The 15,497-nt window shown below is 37.6% G+C and overlaps 1 protein-coding gene, 1 long non-coding RNA gene and 1 pseudogene across 2 annotated transcripts; all 3 read left to right on the forward strand.

Moving 5' to 3' along the window:
• Positions 1-185: 185 nt before the first annotated feature.
• Positions 186-4,989, forward strand: LOC131782724 (uncharacterized). The gene is given in 3 exon segments (XM_066162033.1): positions 186-321; positions 1,215-2,071; positions 4,639-4,989. Coding segments are annotated over 3 exon segments (1,344 nt in total).
• Positions 4,990-7,052: 2,063 nt separating this feature from the next.
• On the forward strand, positions 7,053-10,749 carry LOC136280551 (uncharacterized). The gene is made up of 3 exons (XR_010717292.1): positions 7,053-7,400; positions 7,663-7,698; positions 9,568-10,749. It is a non-coding gene; the product is annotated as an uncharacterized lncRNA (long non-coding RNA).
• A 5-nt stretch (positions 10,750-10,754) lies between these two features.
• LOC131782728 (glutamate dehydrogenase, mitochondrial-like) lies at positions 10,755-14,944 on the forward strand (annotated as a pseudogene).
• Positions 14,945-15,497: the final 553 nt, after the last annotated feature.

The raw sequence follows: 15,497 nt of genomic DNA on the forward strand, positions 1-15,497 counted from the left end.
CAGGAAAATACCCGACGAGCTCGAAGGTAACGATGTGAATAGTGTATGAGTACATATCACAGCATACCTGAAAGCTTAAAATCGATCTGAAGCGCATAGAAGAACATGAGTGTGATTCTTTCTCCGACACTAAAGCACCAGAAGAGCATCGATTGTGGCAACCAAATAAAGTCGAGCCAATAGATATGGATATGGATATATCCCTTGTACAGAAGTATCTGGAAGATGTCCATGAAACTCGTAGCGTAACGACTGAGGCGACTGACAGTGCTCTGAGTACACAAGCAGCGGTATCCGAAATTGAAACAGAAGAAATTAGCGGTATGTTTACCCAATCTCTAGCCCTCTGAAAACTGACTGATTTTTAATAATATTCGCCCCTTGCCCCAAGAGCAAACATTAGTCTTGAAAATCCATAAATGCAAACTCCATATTAATATGCAGTATATTTTTTGAAAGCTACGGAGGAGCTCATCAAAAACGACATCAGCAGCTCTGAAAGAATTTCAATTTTGAGCTATCTAGGTCTAAAAAACAAAGACCAAAAGCGTAAGGAAGAAATGCTCCGTCTCTAAATTTCACAGGTGCACAGCTTAATGAGATTTTAGTTTTACATCTGATTCAATGAACAGATCTTTACTATCCTATCATTTCGTCCGTTCAAGGAAATCCATGAAATAATCAAAACGTTGAGTCGAGTGGAACGCCTCGAGGTTAAGGAGTATTTTCTATTTTTGGGGGAGTGAGGAAGATTGGCCGACTAGTAATGTGTAGGTGAGACAGACGTTATCCAGGGGAGATTACGCTAGTGCCTAGGTCTCCCTTGTCCTTTTAGACTCTGTACAAATTGGAGGAAAAGGGGAGTACGGAACGTGTACACTTACAACGATGGCTCTTCGCGCACCCCGTCTCATTTTCCTTTGGACCACAAAACACCACCCGTCTGGGTGGTGATGGCTGGCTTTTTACCTTTTCAGTTAAGCAGCCTTCTTTTAAAACATGAAGGTCGATTTGAAAATCTTTTTAAGTGTCGGCGTAACTCAGGCTTTATGCAACACGATTCACATGAATGCAAACTAAAGATTCTTTCCTCAGTAGTGCTTACGGGGAAGAGAACTGAGTTGAGGGCGTAACCCAGTTTCTGATGTGTTTGCGGTCTGTTCAATACAGTCCTATCCACTGTTATCTTAAATTGTCCTTTTCCATTTCATTAGAGGCAGATAGACTTTCCTTGAAAGATCTCAGTCAGTTGGTCACAGGTGAATTGAATCAAAGGCTTATGGCTGACGCTAATGTAATGGAAAAAGTCTCCCGTTTTTCCGGTTTAAAACGTGATCCATTCTCTTTCTCTTTCCTTCCCATTGAACATTTCTTTCCTGACACTACTGTGAGCGTATTGAAAGAGTGCTTTGAGGTCTTACAATTGAAGGATCTCGCTGAGATTCTAGCAAAAGTGAAACCACGTGCACTTTGTCCCGCGCTGTCTTCGGAGCAAGTTGAAAAATTGCAACTCGGTGATCGTCACACAAAAAGCTACAGCAACATGGCAGTTGTGGTAGTTGATGTTAGCAGTGAAAAAGACACTGCAAAAATGATCGAAACATTTTTTAAAGATCTAAACCCAAGAAACGAAGTAGGTGTAATACCATTTACTAATCTGAGAGAGAAGTATCTAGTGCGGGAGAATATAGAGGAGAGGGAGCAGTTGGAGATGTTCGCGGTCGCCAAGGAGAAGGAAATCAGATATGGGTTAGAGATCCAACTTCCTAAAATGAAAAACAGGATTGAGGGGGAAGACCAGGAGAAGAGCAAAAGCCCCGAAGAAGAAAGCGTGCGGAAAGTAGGTGGCCCTCCGTGGATTGATTCACATCTTTCGAGATTGAGGGTGAAATCTATTACAAACCTCAAAGAGGAAGAACTTTTCCTGAGAAAACGACCAGAGACCATAATAGAAGAAATTACGAAACTGAGGGAAGAAATTAAAAGGGGAACTGAGCAGATTGAAGATATTGAAAGGGAGAACAGTGATGCAGAGTTGGCCTCGTGAAATGTTATGAACAAATGGAACTAAGTTCAAGGTTGGTAAATTTGTACAAACTCTAGGAAGTGGCTATGGAAAGACGTGTTTTTAAGATCTTTCCGCTCACCTTTTCCTTGTTTGTCTTTGTTATTTTTTAAATCTCTCCTGTCTATCCCATCGTCAAAAAGTCAGTTTCGGGTGGTCATTTAAAATGTTATTTTTGTGGTGCAATATTTACAAACATTCTCGCTTTCCAAATTTTGCGGAAGTCACTGCGCACAGAATGGCCGCCAAATTAACAAAACCATCTTATCTAGTGGGTAGCTATATTTTTTTTCTGTTGAAAAGGTTGTATGGAAATGTTTTTTGAACTGCGAAATTTTAAAAGATAGAGAGGAAAAATCTGGAATTTTTGTTAAAGCCTGAATTATTTTCATGACTCTTTTTCGCAACTGCTTTAATTGTGTTTATAGCTGCAGTGATCTTGTTTTTTACTACGTGATTCCAATCAAATAGGAGCGCCACTAGTGCTGCTCTGATCATCGTTGATTGCCTTTTCCGATTTATGTGTTTTACACGGGCGTTTGTATATCAATCTTCCTGGATTTGAGGGTTGATAAATACTGTCTGTTGGTTTTAACCACGATAGCTACTCAAACACAGTAGCTGCTCATGCTTGCAAATAATGGGTCATAAACATGCACCTAATTCGATGGATTGACATATAACACGGGAGATATTTGTGAGTTGCATGTTATTTCTCCAAGTAGGGGGCGAGGAAAAACAAGAGCAATTACCGCAATGTTCGCTCGTATTATATGTTAAATCATCGAAAAAGGGTATTATTTTCCATTGTCCGATATTTTGGCTTGGAGTCTTTGAATTCCTTCCTTTTTTAAGCCATGATGAATAATTTTGTGCTTGTTTGAGCACAACTTATTGAAATGCCGCAGTCACAGCATTTTGGGTATCCCTGCGTTTTAAGTATCCCCGTACCCAAAATGCTAGCGTTTTCGGTATCCGTTCTGGGGATACTCAAAACGCTAAAAGTGAATTAAACAAGAGACAGGGACAAGTACGCCTTTTGCTGATCATAATGAGAGAACACGCAGATTTGCATGTAAAGGCGAACAATTGCGTGAGGTTACATTCATTAGTGAGAAAAAAACGATCATTTACGCGTAAATCGGATTCAATAATAATTTTTGCATTTTAATCAGTATTCCATTTACGTTTTTGGGCATTCTTATGCGTCATTTGCAGCAGAAAAGGGAAAAATATACTTTCATTTGCGCTAATCTTTAAGTCATTAACACAATCATGAAAGTCAATAGAGACAATATACAAACAGTATAGTGCATAAACCAATTATTAACATTTTTATTACACTGTTTGCAATTCAAGAGCATTTCTAGACGGCGTAAATATGATTAAGACAGTCATTATTAAATGCGCTTGTACAAACTATTGAGCGTTTCTTACATTCGATATTCAAATATCGAATTCCAATTAAAAAAAATAGCCGTTCCAAATTTATTTTGTTCTGAATTTTAGTTTACCCTTCAATAATCTATCTATTCAAACATCTTGGCAGATATATCTGCATAAAGCAGTACCATTGTGCACTTTTAGCTGCGGTCACAGTGTCAATGTTTCTGTGCAGAGCTTCAAGCAGTTGTTGTGTTCGAAACTCTCTTGATGAGATTCCTCTGGCTCTGGCCTCATCGCTGTTATCTATGCGTCTTTGAATTTCTGGACGCGAGATGTCGGACTTGATCGCCGCCTTGAGACAGCTTATTGCCTGCTCCACGATCTTCAGGAAAAAGGTGTGCTTGCCCCAATCTCTTGTTTAATTTATTTTTATCCCCTGTGGGGATACTCAGAGCGCTAAAAGTAAATAAAACAAGGGATTGGGGCAAGTAATATGGAGTCCAATGTTGAGTCGTGGTGGACTTTCAATACTGCTCCCTGAAGTCAGAGAAATTGCTTTCTTAAGTTAGATAGCTCCAGAAATGTCCGTCAGGGTTGTATTTAATGCAGGAGAGCTATAAAACGTCTTTGAAGCGTTGAGAGTGTCCTAGTCACTCTAAGGCGTTGGTAGAACAGGAATTATCCTTACTTCGGTTTTAGTTCGGCCATGATACATGTACAATTGTATTTGAAAAAAAACGAAACATCTCAATAACAACGAGAAACATTTGAAATAGGAGCTAACAACATGAGGGTTACTACAAACATTAACTTATGCGGCAAATGACGCATAAGAATGCCTAAAAATGTTATTGATAGCCGCTTAAAATGCGAAAATCGTCATTGAATCTGATTTACGCGCAATTGATCGGTTTTTTTTTGTCGCTAAAGAATGCAACTTCAGGCAATTGTTCGCCTTTTCACGCAAATGGATGCGTATTTTCAGCATCAGGTGTACTTGCCCCAATCTCTTGTTTAATTTACGGTTAGTGTTCTGAGTATCCCCACAGGGGATACCAGAAACATAACATTTTGGTTACGGGGATACTTAAAACGCGGGGATACCCAAAACGCTGTGACACTTTCAGACTCAATGGAACGTGGTCTTTTCTTTTCATAGCGACAACTTCTCTGAAGTGTATGGTTAGGCTTCACATTTTGGGCCTACCACCTTCATTGCGGTATTTTTAATCTGTCCTGACCATTTGGCCCATAAAGTTTTTCTCAAATGCCTTCATGAAACAATTGAGGAGAAGTTGGCATCAATTTCAGATCTTGGAAAACTCGTGGTGAGCTCTCCTAGATGGAAAAGTATCAGTAAAATTGCTAAAACCCTTCATATAATATTGACGGAAACTGGTTATAGTCGCGTCCGGAGAAGAGTAGACAACGATTCACAACTTTTTATTTCATTCGTTGAAATTTTCAAGAAGCGTTGGTCTTCCTTGGACCTTATTCCTATAGTGAGAGAATTTATTAATTTTAACAACGTAAAGTAGGATAGCGGATAAGCATGGTTTCCTTCAAGATGGGCTGTGCGCTTTAATAATATTTTTGTGTATGAGTTTCATTGCATCTCAATCGCAATATCTCATGAAAAAGAAATGTGCACTAATGTAAATTAAAAAAAACACTGGTACCGTATAAAACAAATATTGTTAAGGTTAGTCTTTAGGACATTTTTCAATAAAACAACCAAATACTTGTAAACAGTATTTTTGAGACAAAGGGGACCTAAATGTTCTGCCTCTTCCATGAATTACTTAAGCCACGCTTAGCCCTTATTTGAGTTTCTACAACTCCCTAATGGCAGAATACATCCCAACTGTAAAAGGACGTAGAACAATAGGTTTCTGTTTCCGCCCAAAACCAGCTCGAGAATAACAGGTGCTTGTGCTTAAAACCACTTTAAGCAATATTTTTACCAGGATGTGAAAACTTGTTTACTCATTCACAAGTGTGCAGCTCAAATGAAGTTTTAACTGTGGAAAATGCAGCTTGAATTTTTTGAAATGATAGTTTGAAGTCATGGGTACTTAATTTACTCGGAAGGTCCAGCCAACGGGTCAACTTCAGTGAAAAATATTCGATGATCGCACAAACAAACATTGTCTTCTAGAGAAGTGAACATAATACTTTTTCTTGCACGAAAACTAATGAAAAAACATTCAGTATTATGTTTACTTGTGCGAAAAATAAAGGCAACATTATTATTCATTAGAAAAAGGTTACTCGTGGTTATCATGTTCAAACTTACAACTTCTATCCTTTCGTAGAAAACTCTCACCCTGGGAAACGAATTCTAAGAGACTGAGGTGTCCAAAATCTTTCCTCTCCACCCTTGCTACCAATCCAGTCCCCGAGCTGTGTTAAAGTGCTAGCCTGGACGTTAAGCTTCCTGCGCTTTAAGGCGAGTTAGGCCCACTCTCAAGCAAAAACCTAGGGATCAAGTGTCAATGGTGTTTAATGCACCCAATGCAAAACAGAGCGTAACAAAATTGAGCAAACCTTAGAAGTCCCGTTTGACTTAACAACACACTCCGATAAACCTACCATGAATTGCGTTCTGGCTGGATTTTGATTCACCAAGGTGAACAAGTTTGATGTACCATGTAAGCAATGCCTGATGTGTTGAGGAGGCTTCATATCCCGTGATTTGCTGCAAGCCATACCTGAACGGTTAATTTTAATAGTATGGCATCATTATGAAATCAGAATTCCTATACTAATATAACCAGCCTCGTTTTTATCTCTCTTAAAATTCCTTGTGCCGGCTTGTATGGGGCCCGTATAGCTTAACGTTTGAGGATTATTTCGTAAAAAAGCGTCCACCTCTGTCAAATTGTTTGGGCTTTGTTTCCCAACACTAACCTCCCAATTATTGGTTGATCTTACTTGTACAACTGAATACTTACAGCAAGGGAAGGCTTTCCTATCTACCACGCGCTATGCAAGTAAACAATTTGTCTCTTTTCTCTACTTGCTACGTAAGCACACGATACCAAGAAGCATGAGTAATTCCTAGCGGTGGTGATGATCGTTACGAACAATAATTTTTTTTTTTGCGTCAAGCCAATAATTCTTGTCGCATCGATGAAAAGAACGTTTGAAATATCAGGGCGTCTGCGTACTACCACCTGATAGACTGGGTGTATCGCCCTCAATTTCGATTCCAGGCGAACCGATCTTGTTTATGATTTTTTATGATTACGTTCTTAAGATGCCTGATACCTTTTTGCCAAAAGTGTGTCAGTCCAGCGACGTCCTCCAGAGGATGATAATTCTGTCAGTTCGGGCATTGGATACAGATCACAGCAAAGAACGAACATCTCAACGGTTGACTCAAATTCCACTTTCAAGGGCTAAAATGAAAGGAATGTCGCGAGTTTTTTATCACAGATATCTTGGTGAATGTCTTGTCAGGTACTTAGACCCTATCCATCCTTAGTAGGGTTAGGATCTGGTAGCTCGCGTGACGTTCGCGCGCCGTCGGTTTTCGAATGTCACGCGAGCTGGTGCTTAGTCATGCAACACTTTAAATCACAATTCTTCCGCCTGTGTCCGCCATGTTGGTCGGCCAACAAGCATTAGTGAAACTCTACATCATTTTCGCGCTACAGAAGACCCATATATTCGGAGAATATGTCTTAAATCGTTTATTGTGACCTTATATTTGATATAAGTACGAAAATTGGCCTAAACCAATTAGAAAGATTGGTTTTTATGTGTAGAAAGCAGATCTCAAAAGACAGTGGAAGAACCACTCAAAATGCACTCGGATTATTTGAAGAACTTGAGAAACAGTATAACCTCGGAATCGATCGGTTAGGAATTTTGAAACAGATTTCGAAACAGTTGAAGAAGCGATCCATACTCAAGAAGGTTGAAGGGTTTGAGATCAAGAGAAAAGGTGACCAATTAATGCTAGTCATATTTGTTTTGAAAATTAGCGAAGGAAATTTGAAAGGCCGGAAGTGCCTTTTAGCCTGAGAAGTTCAGTTTAAGGCTTACAGCTTCTTCACTGATTGCAAAGAAAATGATTTCTTGTTAAGAGGGATTATGTATTAATTTGATAATTTCATTTTGGATTTTCTTATTTTTGAATTTATTTTTCTGATTTGTAATAATTCAGGTATGAGAAATTAATCTGTAGCCCAAATTCCGTTTTTCAGGGTGTTTGCCATGGAAAAGAAAATTTATAAGTGCAGGTATGCATTAAAAATTTACAAAATATTATATTTAGCACATTTGTAATTAATAGTGGTAATAGGGTTGAGTAGAGTTCAATTTGGTCTGTTATCACATCTAGTGATTAACAAAATTGCATGACCGTGAAGCAGTCACAGGTATAATTATAGACAAAATTGGAGGACACAAAGTCCTGTTACCAATTAATCATAACTGTTACAATTTCTGAAAAACAGATAGACTTAGGACAAACATCTCTGGTGAGACTGTCTAAATTAAAAACTTCCTCAACTTTGTAAATTCCACAACTTTTTTAGGATAAGTGGTTGTTGCTATGGTTATTGTGATCAAATCTGTGATTGGTGGATTTGACCGAAAGGACAAAATATGATTGGCTGCCTCAACTGTCTGATTACAGGTGTCCAATTACAGCCAACTATGCAATTACACTGTCTGATTACAACTCTACAAAATGATTGGTGAAAAATAAAGCAGCTACTGCTCCAATCACATTCGAAGAAATTGTAATGGTCATGATTAAATTTATAAAGAAATAATTCATAGACTTGGACCCTTAAAAGATCTACATTTACATCTAGTAGTGAAATGAGGAATTTTGATGTTTTTTTTTAAATTACAGTAAGCATGTTAGTTTGTTCCATTGTTCAAAATAGGTATAAGTATCCAAAGGATAAATTTCTCACTAGCTTTAATGCTTTTATAATTGGTCCAATAGATTAGATCTTTGGACTAGGCTTCAGATTAAGATCTCTTGGAGCTCTACTCTGTGTTTGAATGTGTAACCTACATACACATGGAGGGTAAAATTGTTGTGGTGATCCACTTTTAATGGGTGATCCATGTGTGTCAGACTTAAGCTCAGGGGACTCACATTTCATTGTAAATGATCTCACGACAAACGTGCAATCACACTGGTTTATGTACACTATTTATATTCTCCTACTCACCAGTAATCTGGTCATATAATCAGTCAACCCGAAATGCCTGTCATATTTCTGTGCTTCCATCACAAACCTATCAACAAATTCAATGTAACAGACATGGTTTGATGCTACTCTGGTTTAAAGATTTAATGAATGTAACCAAAGAAGTTACAATATATAGACCCAATGTTTTGACTCTCCTGTCTAGTGCCTTCATCAGGGTTGATCTAATTGCTGCAACAAGAGGTCCTTTTATATGATCACTGATTAGCTGCCTTTTTTCTGATGAGGTGTAAATAGGCTTCAGTTACTATGCCAAGCTTCCAAACAAAGGCCCCGGTGGTAACACCGATTAGTGATGATAATTTTAGACTTATCCCACCCAATTATATGGTTAGTTAGGCATGTGTGCTCCGATAAAACTCAATTTTTCTTTTTTGCAAAAGAAAATCACTTTTTGATGCTCTTTCAAATGTGTACCAAACTGATGTTTGGTCTGTCTGCTTGAACATGAAAAGGATAGACATTTGCCCTTTCTTGATTCAAATTTTTCCAGAAGGTTTCAAGGGAATTTAGAGACAAGTGTCTATTGTAAACCTACCCACACAGGCAAATACGACGCTTTCAATTCTCACCACCCTATTTTCTATAAAAAGTCTGTGGCCAAAACTTTTCTCAGGAGGGCTGACTGTCTACCATCTTCACTTGATTTGAAGGCCGAGGAGAGGAAATATGTTTCTAATGTCTTAAAAGCAAATGGCTGTACAAAACTTATCCCTTCTCAGGGTTCACCTATCGTGTCATGAATAAAGACTTTGAAGACTGGTTTTTAGTTTATAATGATAGAGTTGGAGGAAAGTAGTTATCAAAAGCTATGATCCACTGAATACAAGGATTTTTTCTGGCTTTTCACTGACATTTTTTCTGCTCCAATTGTGACTTTAGCATGATGAGCTGTAAAAGGGGAAAGAAATTGTCAAGGCGGCCTGAAGGGGCTGGGTGGATGGTACCTATAGTACAATTGATGAGGAATGGTTTGATACCCAACTAACTTTTGGGGACATTGACATTGAATGTTCTCCGTGACCATGTTGGTTGAGTGTTCTGCGTTCTAGCTGTACAGTAGTAACAAGGTGCTGTCTAAGTGGATTGATAACACTAATCATTCACTTCATGAAAATTAACACACAGGTTTAAGCTCTGATATCTCTTAACCCTTTTCACCCTAGCGTCAGTATGGATATTCTCCATACTTTTCTCTATACATTTCTTAAGGTGCTGATAAGGAGAATTTATTTAACAATCAAGAGGTTCTTTAGTTAGTAACATTTCCTTTATTCTAGTAATCTTCTTTGATTCAGAGGCAATATTGTAAGGAGAAATTAGATGCTAGTCACTCTTAGGGGTCAGAGGGTGGAACATAAAATAGTCAAAAGAAGGGATGACACCAAAATACAGTCAAATGCATGCTGATTGGCTAGTTGGAAATTGATTGGCAAGTACTATTTACCTTTGAGCAGCTGAAGAGACAAAATATGTCAACAATTTAATTTCTGACCATTTTTCAGTACATTGACAGAAATAAACTGATTTTTATTTACTAAAACAATGATTCACCTCGGTATTGGTGAAAGTGGTGTAATTGTTTTTTACTTCAGATCAAAAAACACAAAGGCACTGCCAGAGCTTGGATGCAAATCTATTGACCTGATATTCAACACACCACCAACCATTAGCCACTTCGTGTCCTCTACTGATAAATAAGCATGCTTTAAGTGGCATAAGTGTATACTAAAACAGTGGCCAGATAGCATTGAAGGTGCACTCTGATTGGCTGCTCAAACTCTGAATATCCTTTGCTATTGACTTCAAAATATCCTTTGTTATTGACCTTCAAGCAACTTGTGCAGGATTTGTGCCCAAAAAGGTTGTAATTGTTTGTTGCTGGAATAAAATCATCTTTTTGTGCTATATTATCACATTGTTTAGTAAATATTAATACATTTATTTACCTCAGAGTGGGTGGCTGGTGGTGAATATTTACCTCACTATATTGCAGCTTAGTAAATATCTATAACCAGCCACCTCCACTTTACAAATAAGTTCAGTAATTCATATCTGCTTTTTAATGTTTACAGGGATTTGGTAATGTTGGTCTTTACACCTGTTGTCATCTTCTTCACCATGCAGGAGCTAGGTGTATTGGGATCATGGAGAGAGATGGAAATCTCTTCAACACCAATGGAATAGATCCTAAAGAACTTCAGAACTAAAAACTGGTACAATGCGTAGCTTTTTACACGCAGAGTTCTCTACTGTGTTTTTTTATAAGTTTTATTTTAAAATTTCTTTAGCTTACATTTGTCTATCGTTTCCCTTTTACTCCAGGACAATAATGGCTCAGTTAAAGGTTTCCCTGGTGCAAAGGTTTGTGAAATGCTGTAAACAAAATAACCATGATTTTTACCTCTATGTAAGGTTTTGCTAATTTTTATGGCAAATTAACATTTTTGCTCAGGTTTACTGACTCAAGGAAATGCTGCTCTATCGATTCTGGTCATCAAAGTCCTTAAATGATGAATAATGAAACGAACACTGGGGGCATAAACTTTTTAATGAAGTAGCTCCTTCCTCCTAGAATATAAGCAAGTTGAAATGTTATATGCTGGTTTACCTGAGACCTTCAGAATGGATTAATGCTTTCAAGGTAACATTCTGTTCACCTCCTACTCAGTTGGAAAAAGCCTCAAAAACCTGGTTCAGTCAACTGACATTAAATTATAAAATAAGTAATTGTAGACAATGATTTTGAAACATATTCACTTTTATGCAATGTTTCAGATGGCTGAGGAGAACCTCTTAGAAGCAGAATGTGACATTTTAGTTCCTGCAGCCAACAAAAAACAAATCACCCTTAAAAATGCCCACAAAATCAAAGCAAAGGTACTCTGTTACTAGTAGTATTTATTTAATAATATTTAATTTTTGGGCTGTTATTTGGTTGTTAGGTTTTCAAGCTTGGTTGCTCATTAGGGAGAAAGGTTATCCCAGTTTGTAGGGGAATGGGAATCTATAATAATTTGTCACAGGGTTTCCTGACATATTTGGTGATGTTAATTTTTGGTTGACCTTTTAACTATCATGAGTGACATTGACACAATCACTCCTTACAATATCAAGAAGACAAGTGATGAGTATAAAGAAAAATTTCAATTAGGGGCTTATTAGTTGATCCACAACCAATTTCTCCAAACTAACATAAGAATTGTACAGTAGGCAGTACGGAGAATTACTAATGAGATCTTTGGAGTGAAATGGTTGATATAATTTGCTTTTTTTTTTGTTAGATACATTAATTTTACTTTATGCTATTTCAATCTTCCCTCTCAACAGAATTGTAATAAAGTTTGGAAATAAGACACAAAGAAGAAGGAAGAAACACTCAACTGCGTCTCATGTTTCTCCTTCGCTTCTTTCGTGCTGTAGCTGCTTCTTGCTTGCTTTACAACAGAACAGAACATAGTCAAGACTTCTTTATTTCTTAAAAGTAATTACTAGTAAGACAACTTCACCTTTATGTGAATTGTAGAAAGTGGAGACCATCAGTTAAGTCTTTTTTTTCTTAATTACTCTACTTTGTGTACTCAGGTTATTGCTGTGGGGGCAAATGGGCCAACCACACCCGAGGCAGAGGAAGTTCTGATTGTAAATAAGAAACTCGTTATTCTAGTAAGTTTTCAAAGAAACAGCAAGTGCAATCTGAAGTAAATTTGGATATGAAGCTCTGACTTGTATTTATTTATCGTAATTCATTTTTGCAGTAGAGGCATGGTTTGAGCTTGAATGTTTTATATTGCGACCATGTAGGACTTGTATTTGAATTTTCGGGAGGTGTGACGGTATCCTATTTTGAGTGGCTGAAGAACATCAATCATGTCAGTTTTGGACGTTTGACTTGGAAATACGAGAAGGAGGCAAATTTTAATATTTTAGGTGAGCTTGTCTTTTCACTAAAAATACGTTAAATGATGGATCTTCATCACTCATTTTGTATATATAGATAAGTAATTTTACTATGAGTATCAAGTTATTTAAGATAATATTGTCTTCGCCATATGAAATAGTGAAATATGACTGAGAGCCTAAATTGCAGTTTCCTTTCAACCTCGAACTCCCATCACGACCATTTTTTGAACTGCATAACTTTTCTTCTTCTTCTTCTTTACTTGATTAGCTTCCAGAGACAGCTCACCCTCATAGGCATTTTTTTATTGTTAACACTTTTGGTGACCTCTTTGTATTGCTTAAAGTCATTATGGGTTTTGAATAACCCCTTAGATACAAATGTATTGTACAAGTGCCGTTATTTGATAATCTCTTAGTGTTTCTGCATGTTTGTCTCTTCTTCGACAGGTAGCGTCCAAGAAAGCCTGTATAATCATTTCAAGGAAGCCATTCCAATTAAACCATCGGCTTAGTTCTTGCAAAAGATCGCTGTGAGCATTGATTTTTATTTTTAGTACACAGAGTTGGATCTGGGGATGGGTGCGACAACTCCTACGCCCTCCCCCCCCCTCCCCCCTTTCTCACTCTGTTGACCTACGGCTTTTTTATATCACTAGTATCCTGCAATAAAATTTGTTTGCGTCCCCCTGTCAGTTACATCCTTCCTTAGTGGTGCACCCCCCTCCTTAGAAGAATTATGGATCCTTATCGGCACCCAGCATACTCGATTGAGCAGTCCGACTTTTATTACGTTTTTTGCGACTCAGATGCCGTGCAACCCAAATAAACCCCGCTTTTCTAGATGTGATGTTTATTCGGGGAAACCACTTGTCGATATTTTTACTCTCCCTTACCTGCTTATTTGGGGGATGGTGCTTCATTGAAGGCAGTGCCTTATGGAGCAAACACGGTAATTATATTTAATTTCGTTTGAATTCCCAACTGTCTTGTAAACCCTGAGCTGCAAGAATTGTACATGATTTTCCAATAAGATTTGTTCTCTCCCAAAATGTAACGGAGTCTTTTAATTTTAAACTTTGTAATCTTCTAGGGCGCGAATGAAAAAGATATTGTTCATTCTGGATTGGAGTTCACCATGAAACGATCAGCTTAGGTATGTAGTGACTGATTCGAGGTTTTCTTCACGAAATCACGTCTATATTTGTCCTTACCTTGGGTGCTGAGCCATCAAAACAGGGCACACGTTTGATATTTGGAAAACTGCGTCGAGTATATCACGTCATAACATACTGGTAGTATTCCTGGGAAATTAGTAACAAGTATAAAACAAATTTCCCTTTTGTTCTGGTAATAATCTTTCCGGTAACAATAATTTCATGGGTTCAAATCCCGTACGGGACTGAATTTTTTTCAGGTCCTATTTTCAACTACTATTTCAGTAGTGTTCTGAGCTGTGAGGATCTCTTAAATTCGTTTCTCCACCACACTGCAAATATATGAATTTCATATATCAAAAGTCATTATAACAATATGAATTATTAAAACCGAGGTCTTAGTCATCTACCGAAACCGAAGGCTGAAGCAGATAAAACAAACATGAGGTTTGGTAATTCATGAGATTTTTCAAAAATGTATCATAACGATGATGATAACATTAATGGACCACCCACCCAATAAAAATTTATAGGGCCAATACGAACAAATTGTAAATAAGCTAAGGAAGCCCACCAGTTGGCTTTATATTAAGGAAGGCCAAGAAATTGAACTCAGGGCATCGAGAACAAATACAGTAATTTTGGACTTTTCTTCGTAAAAAAAGGGAATTTAACTGTAATTTTTCTTTTCCTTTTTAGCAAATTATGCACTGTGCTAGTGAGTACGAACTGGGTCTAGACATAAGGACAGCTGCGTATATCGTGTCCATGGAAAAAGTCTACAACACGTACACTGTGGCTGGTTTTACATTTACATAATACTCCTGTCAAAATTGACCAGTGATGAATTCGTACATAATTTTCATTTGGCTAAATTTATGAATGAGCTTTTTCATAGAGGATATTTATTGTAAAAGCATCTACTGCAGCGGTTATGCGTCCATGATGGTTGTGTGTCTGTGTGAACTGGATGAAATGAATGACAACGTTTTGTTGCCTTTTCTGAATTTTGAATCACATAGCAGTCGCATTCTTTGGTCATGGCTGTTCTTGAAACAACGACACTTGACATAGCTGTCGCACTTTTTAGGTCATAGTTGTTTTCGAAACCGCGACGTTACGACAGAAATAGTCAATAAAATGAGAAAATGAGAAAATGTTCCATCAATAAATAACGGAAAGCTCTTGTCACTTTTAATGGACTTGATTAGTTACTCCTAATTTCTTTGGGATTTTCTCAGGGAACCTGCGATCTTCTCTTTTTATGATTGAGATCTTGTTTCGCCACAATTTGATGAGAACTGTTATTTAAGATTATTTTATTGAGAAGTGAAAGAAAAAAAAAACCGCTTGTTTTAACTATTTATCTGATGTGTTTTTCGTACTCCTGTTTTCCCCGTTAAATTAAACTCGTCATGGAGTGTGCTGCTTCTTGATCGGTTCTTTTTGTAACCATTTAGCTCTTCAGTGCACAGGGACGTAAAGAAACTCAAAACTCAAACATCTTTCATAGCGCGCATTTCCTTTTGTACTATTATGAGTTACTTAACGCTCTATCTGTAACCAGCCCTTTTCTCTTGGACACCTCTTTAATGTGCGGTAACATACGCTTTATGTACCACTTATATTTGCCCTTGTTGGTTTACAAAATTGTAATGGTGAGTGGAACTAAAGTAATGAAAGTAATAAAAGAGACTCGTCCCTCAGGAAGTTCTATCACCTTCAGGCTTAGGGCTCCGCTCTTTCTTCCTGAGG

This window comes from Pocillopora verrucosa, chromosome 1 (assembly GCF_036669915.1).
Source record: "Pocillopora verrucosa isolate sample1 chromosome 1, ASM3666991v2, whole genome shotgun sequence".
NCBI lineage: Eukaryota > Metazoa > Cnidaria > Anthozoa > Scleractinia > Pocilloporidae > Pocillopora > Pocillopora verrucosa.